The sequence below is a fragment of the Elephantulus edwardii genome, unplaced genomic scaffold (assembly GCF_000299155.1).
Source record: "Elephantulus edwardii isolate Elephantulus edwardi_28Jun2011 unplaced genomic scaffold, EleEdw1.0 scaffold00006, whole genome shotgun sequence".
In the NCBI taxonomy this organism is placed as follows: domain Eukaryota; kingdom Metazoa; phylum Chordata; class Mammalia; order Macroscelidea; family Macroscelididae; genus Elephantulus; species Elephantulus edwardii.
Genome location: NW_006399756.1, coordinates 26,959,659 through 26,966,329, shown reverse-complemented (window position 1 = coordinate 26,966,329; position 6,671 = coordinate 26,959,659). Strand labels below are relative to the sequence as shown.

At 43.9% G+C, this 6,671-nt stretch overlaps 1 protein-coding gene across 1 annotated transcript in view; it reads right to left on the bottom strand.

The window, feature by feature from the left end:
* Positions 1 to 813: 813 nt before the first annotated feature.
* Positions 814 to 6,671, bottom strand: part of OBFC1 (oligonucleotide/oligosaccharide-binding fold containing 1) — a 31,691-nt gene continuing 25,833 nt past the window's right edge. Inside the window, exons 8-9 of the mRNA XM_006879956.1 lie at positions 3,745 to 3,817; positions 814 to 971 (exon numbers count right to left, since the gene is read on the bottom strand). Of these exons, the coding sequence (XP_006880018.1) occupies positions 814 to 971; positions 3,745 to 3,817 (231 nt within the window). The remainder of the gene's footprint in view (positions 972 to 3,744; positions 3,818 to 6,671) is intronic.

The window sequence follows — 6,671 nt, the reverse complement described above, 5'->3', positions numbered from 1 at the left end:
TTATGCCTCCACCCTAAGCAAAAAGCATGACTCTGTCACCTGTCTGGACACATACTGAGTCTTTGTTAGAAGCAGCCAGCACTTCCTGTATACTCAAAGCCAACCTTGAACAAAACATCTACCCACTCCCTGGTTGACTGCCTCCTCCATCTTCAGGGGTGTAAAAGAACAATGTCATTAATCATGCTTCTTTTTAAATGTAGGGGCCTGTACTGAAAAACCTTTTTATTTCAAAGAAAATGAGAATGACAGAGCCACAAACACAATAGATACTTTTTATTTTTTCCTCACAGCACTAAACCAGGACTCAAGGCTCTGGTGCTGAGCCCACCGCCGTGGGAGGCAAGTGACACATATCCAGGGAAATTACACCCATAAACTTGGTGCTTAGACACCGAGGGAGATCCATAAAAATGTATCTGAAGTTGCAAAAGCTTTGGAACTGTGGGATCCTACTTTATGCACCTGTTTCTATAGGACAGTTGCCTTCACCGTGTCTTTACAGAAAGGAACTTCAAATCACAAACACACTGACTCAGGGTTTTCCTCTTCCTTCTGGTCCAGCAGAGATGCAAGTCCGGCCACGTCAACAAGGAGGGTTTTCATACGTCAAAGCTGAGAAAAGAGTCATGTTATCCCGGGGATACAGCAGACAGGGCAGCCGACAGCATTTATGCCACATCCCATTGCCTTGTAACTACACTGGATCATGAGGTAACTGTCTCCAGGCCTGCGTGAGGTCTAAAATAGAAGCCTGGGAGTTAGCCACCTCTCTCGTTCTCCAGGCAGGTCCTGGGGGCCCCAGACTTCTGCTCAGAATGCCATGTAATAGTGCTCCATGGTGCTGACGATGTCACTCTGGTCCTCCAGGAATTCCAGCACCTGCCGCACCACAGCTTCGCTCAGGTTTGGGCTGATGCTCAGGCGGGCACAGGACAAGATGTGCAGGAAGTGGCAGCCCTTCTCAACGTCTGCAGGAAAAGAGGCAGGTGGCCAAACTGGGGCATTCCTGTGTCAGCCCTCCTCTCTGTCCTCCCTCTCTAAGTGGAAGCATTATTGGATCCTTTCAGTTCAAAGTGCGGGCTGAAGCCTGGCAGCCTCAGTATCACATGGGAGTCTGTGACTCTCAGGCCCTTCCAGACTCTCAGGCCCTTCCAATGCCTCTGGAATAAATTTCTGATTCCTGTGCACACCAAAAGTGACACATACTAGCCCTGGTTTTATCAGCAAAGACAACCAAAATAAAACAAGCCAAAAACATATATTCTTAATCCCACTGTACAAGTCACATCAGCCAATATTCAGATCCTCAACCTCCAAAGAATTCTAATTAGTGACTTTTATATCCAGTGGGTTTTTAGCCCTTGATTACCTTTTTTTACATCTATGAAAGGTCAGGAAAATGTTTACTGGTATCTCAGAAGGATTATAATAATTTAATAAACACTTCAAAGTGAGCTGCATCATATGATACTCAGCGTCCACAAAAAGTAACTGCTCTGTGTGAGGCACAGGATGAATATTTTTGAAAAGCTACCAAAGCTAACAGTTAAAACGATCACCTAAAAAAAACAAAACAACAAAAACAAACAAAAAACCAAACAAAAAAAAACCAACAAGAAAACCATCATCTACTGAATGCTGCCGTATCAGAAGCCATCAAATAAAATTTTCTCAGGTGTAAAAGAAAAAAAGGTTTCTCTCTGTTTTTAAGAAGCCATAGGCTGAAGTTCTTAGTGAATCCAGGAGAAAGGAATGTGGGTATTTATTGTACTAGTTTTTTTAATTTTTCAGTAGGTTGGAACATGTTCTGAATAAAAAACTGACGATAAAAAGGCATCTTCATTGTGAATCCTTTCTTTGTGTATAACATGCCATTGCACTTTAGACAAATTTCAGAACTTAGCCGAATAATAATAATAGAATAAAAGGCATATGCAGAATCTCCTTAAAACTGCCTCCTTCTGCATTGATAGTAAAGCGTACACCTTTCAATTCCCAATAGAGATCAAGGAAACACCACTGTTATCTCAATTTCCTGTCACCCATTCTTGGTGGAGGGAGCCCACATTTCACATTTCTCTCATCCTTTCTTAGTTGAGGAAGCCTATGCATGTAAGGTTTAAATGCATCTTAAATTGCAGTAGATGTCCACATGAACCACAGTCCCTTCTAATCTGAGACCAGAAGATGCCCAGTTACCATTACTGACAACGCTCACCAGGGATACAACAGAAGGTCCCTGGTAGAGTGGGAGAAAAATGCACAATAGAATTGAGATTAGCCTATAAACAGTATCACCTGTAAGAATGTGCATTTGTAAACAATCAACTATATAAAACCAAATGATACATTTTTTTTAAAAAGACCAAACAGTAAACATTTGCTAAAAAAGCAAAAAATGCAGGGAAGTTAGGTCAGTGAAAACAGAATACAGGGGGAAGACTGAGAATGGTGATACTTGGTAAAAATACCCAATTCGCTGTCAAGGAATTGTGTATACTTTTCCCTAAAACACAATCAAATATTGAGGGGGAAAAAATTGTGGCATATAGTTTGGACCCAGATCAAAGAGAACTTGCTCAAATTGATCTGAATGAACAAAATGACAGCCAGAAATCTTTGGCATTGAAATAACAGATTACTTCAAGTTTATTTTGAGACCTGTGGTCACAGCACCCCGGCCTACAACCTCATTGGCTTTAAAGGCTAAATAGGGCTGTGTGTCATGGAGGTCAGGGCTGGAGGCCTCACACAGATCCACTGGCTCATAAAGCCTGGAACAAACCCAGGCCCCAGGAATGAGTGGGCCGAAGGGCCTGGAGGTAGACTTTTCTGAAGGGAAACAAACCAGGGTCAGGAGACCTGCAGTCACTCGAAACTCTTCCCACTTGTTTCTAGCATTATTTGTTGACACAGGTCTATGTTCATTATGAGCGCATGTTTGCAAAAGGCAGTGTCTGGAAAGTCACCTTTAAGACGGGCCAGTTGATACCGGTATTGAAAGACAAGATCAATGCTTTCTTTTCTGGCTAACGAGATCTTTCTTAAATGCAGATTATGATTCAATAGTTCTGGGATGGAAAGGCAAGTTCTCTGCAGTGGGGAGTCGAACCAGAGTGAACCCACAGAAAGCTATTTCTGACTAGCGTGAAAACAGTATTGTTCCTGTCAACGGGAGCTACAGTGTGAGTGTGTAACCACTAGGGGTTGATATAATTCCACTAAAACCGCTAATCACCAGATTAATCACCAGTGGCTAAATTAAACCGTTCACAAACTCTAAATTCTAATCCATTCTCCCCAACATTGAACACTTTGATTTCAGAAGCGAGGTTAACAACAGCCTTGAATTTAAAGACAATGCATATGAGCATGAACTGCAAACAGAACAGATAAAAAGAATATAAAAACCACAGTGACATCAAACACTCTCACTGCACTGTACTCACCCCACCCCTAATGGACCAGAAGCCCCAAGGGCGGGACCTTCGCACTTCTATGTTTCAAAGACTCTGAGGTTGAATCTCATTTGCAGTCAAAGTCAGGACAACGTGCTACCTCACCAGTTATCAAAGAGAGGACGAGTGAGGCTCAGGTAGATCCAGTACCTTAACTAATCACCCCCAATCCCGGGCACTCGTGGGAAAACACCTCAGGTCTCTTCTCTGTCCAGAGCTCCAGTGAGAGGGACCGTCCCCTCCCAACATGCTAGAGAGTAACATATATGTTATCACCACTTACGATTTGGCTTCTGACAGTCTTCCTGAATGATACAGCGGATCTTTCTGTGAAGTTCTTTGTCTTCTCTGGTGACCTACATAGGAAAAAACCATTCAGAGAAAGCAGCCTGAACAGACAAGGTGTCATTCAGACTCCCAAATGAGTATTTAGGATGATTTGTAAAGATTTCATGATAACCATCATTCTTCTTGCACCCCAAATGCTGAGCCTTTGCCTTTTCTAGCATCATGCCCCTCTCCAAGGAAGAGCTTCTCCTAGAAACATGTCCAAAGTATGTGAGGAGAAGCTTTATTATATTTGCCTTTAAGGAGCACAATGGTTACACTTTTTCCAAGACATTTTTTTTTTGTTTTTACTCATCCATGGGATTGTTCAGTACTCTTCTCCAACACCACGGCTCTAAAGTATCAATTCTTCTGCCATCCTGTTTCACTGTCCACCGCTCAGCTGTATAGCAAGTGGTCAGAAAGACTATCACCTGAATCAGACACACCTAAGTCCTCAAACTGACATCATTGCTCAAGAATTTGGTTTTCTAGTGCAATGTATCTCCTGATTTCCCGACTGCTTGTACCAAGGGTGTCAATTGTAGATCCAAGTAAGATGAAGTTGCTACCAGTTTCAATCTTTTCTCCATCTATCATGATGTTGTCTATAGGTTCAGTGGTAAGATTTTTTGTTTTCTCATTGATAAAAAAAATTCCTCTGGTTCCTGACAACTGTTTTATGCTTCATTATTTTTCTTCTTTCCCCACAGTGAAAAACAAAGACAAAGAAGTGCTAGCAAGAGAGTAAATACCTATGGAAATGCTTTCTGTTCTCAAAGGCAACAGAATCCAGTTCCTTTCACAACAAGTTCAGGTAAGTGGAATGCAGGAACTGAATGGGTGCAATGGTCACCTTTACAATGGTAAATCTAACAGCAACAAGAACAAAAAATAAAAAGGAAGGAAGGAAGGAAATGAGAGAGGAAGGGAGGGAGGAAGGCAGAGAAGAAAAAGCATGCCACCAAACGCAGTGGGAAGTTTCCACTTAGAGACGCCAGGAAAGCTTGTCTGCCTGAACTAATAGAGCTGGACTGTGTTACTAACGCCTGCCTTCCCTTAATTCACAAGGTTACAGTGAAGATTAAATAAGGTAATGTGTGCGAGGATTGCTCAGGCTGGAAATCACTACACAAATAAAAGTACTGACATTGTATGATAACAACTTCCCTTAGGCACAGCCTCTGGAGACAGGAAACCTCCAAGGCCAGCCAATGAGGCAGAAGGGGAAGAGTGAACCCAGAGAAGGGGCCAGTGATTCTGGGGAAAAGAACTCTGTGGCTCGATCACCCCATTCTAACTCATCATGATTCACAGGAGGAAGTGCCCAGCCCTGCCACTCCTTGGCCCTGGCCAGCTGCCTGCGGCCCTGCTGCTTCTCAGGAAACGCTCCTCTCTAAAGAGCAAGAGGTCCAGGGCCAGAGAGGATGCAGTGAATGTGGGTCCCAGAGGGGAGCCCAAAGAGACCTTCTGCAGCCTCACAGGAAGCACACACTCACACCCGGTGCTCCTCCTCCTGGAAGGAGAGGGGCTGCACTCACCCCTTACATAGACTGGAAGACCCCTATAAAAATATATCTGAATACTGTTTGACAAAGGAGCTCTGGTAGGGTTGTGGTTAAGGCATTTGGCTGCTAAACAAAAGGTTTGAACTATGAATTCAAATCCACCAGCTTCTCTGGCTGAAAGATGAGGCCATCTGCCTGTGTAAAGATTACAGCCTTGGACACTCTATGGGGTGGTTAAATTCTCTCCCAAAGGGTCACTGTGTATTGGAATTGCCTCAATGGCAGTAGGTGGTGGGCAGTGTCGGAGAAGAGTACTGACTCTCCCACGGACTGCCAAAACAACAATGCCATCTGTCCTGGAGGAAGTGCAACCAACGTGCTCCTTAGAGGCAAGGATGGTAAAACTTTGCCTCATATGCTTTGGACATGATGTCAGGAGGCGCCAGGCCTTGGATAAAAGACTTTATGCTGGGAGGGGTGGAGGGTCACGGGAAGAGAGGAAGACCCTCACCAAGTGGACTGACACAGAGACTGCAATGATGGGTTTAAGCATATCTGAGCTTGTGAGGATGGTGCAGGATAGATCTGTTCTTTAGTTGTTGTTGTTGTGTACTGTATAAGTTGACCCATAGCTGACCCTCCAGCGGGTTTTCAGAGGCAGTTAATTGCATGGGAGGAGATTGCCCATCCTTCTCCTGTAGAGCAACTGGTGGCCTCGAAAGGTGTACCTTCAGGACTGCAGTGTAGCTTCTTGCCACTAGGCCACCAGAGCTCCCTAGAGTTCTTTAGCGAGATTGTAGTATAGCTACTTGCCACTAGGCCACCTAGCAATCCAAGGTTCTTTGTAGGATCACTGTGAATTGTAGTCAACTTTATGGAAGCTAGCAACAATAAGCCAGAGAATTAGTCAGGCAAATCTACATCAGGAAAATGTCCTGGGAAGGGAGCTGGCCCTCGGGAAGCATCCCCACGTGATGTCACTTCTGGCATGATTTGGGGTCTTCGTCTGTCTCTAGGAAAATTATTCTTTTTTTATATATTTTTTAATTATTATTTTTGTGTGTATCGTCAAATTGGATCTGACTGGTACAGGAAGAGATTGTCCCTCCTTCCGCGGCAGAGCATCTGGTGGCTTCGAACTGTGCGCCTCTGGGATTGCAGTGCAGCTTCTTGCCACTAGGCCACCAGAGCTCCCCTAATGTCTCTAGGAAAATTATTCTTAAATGCCAGACACACTGGTGGCCACAAGGAGGTCAGATTTCAGCCTGGTTCCTTCAATAGCAAGAGTTTGAAATTTTTTTAATTGCAAAGTGAAGAAAAGGTGGTGCAGTGGTTAAGTATTCAGCTGTTAACTGAAAGGTCAGCTGTTTGACAC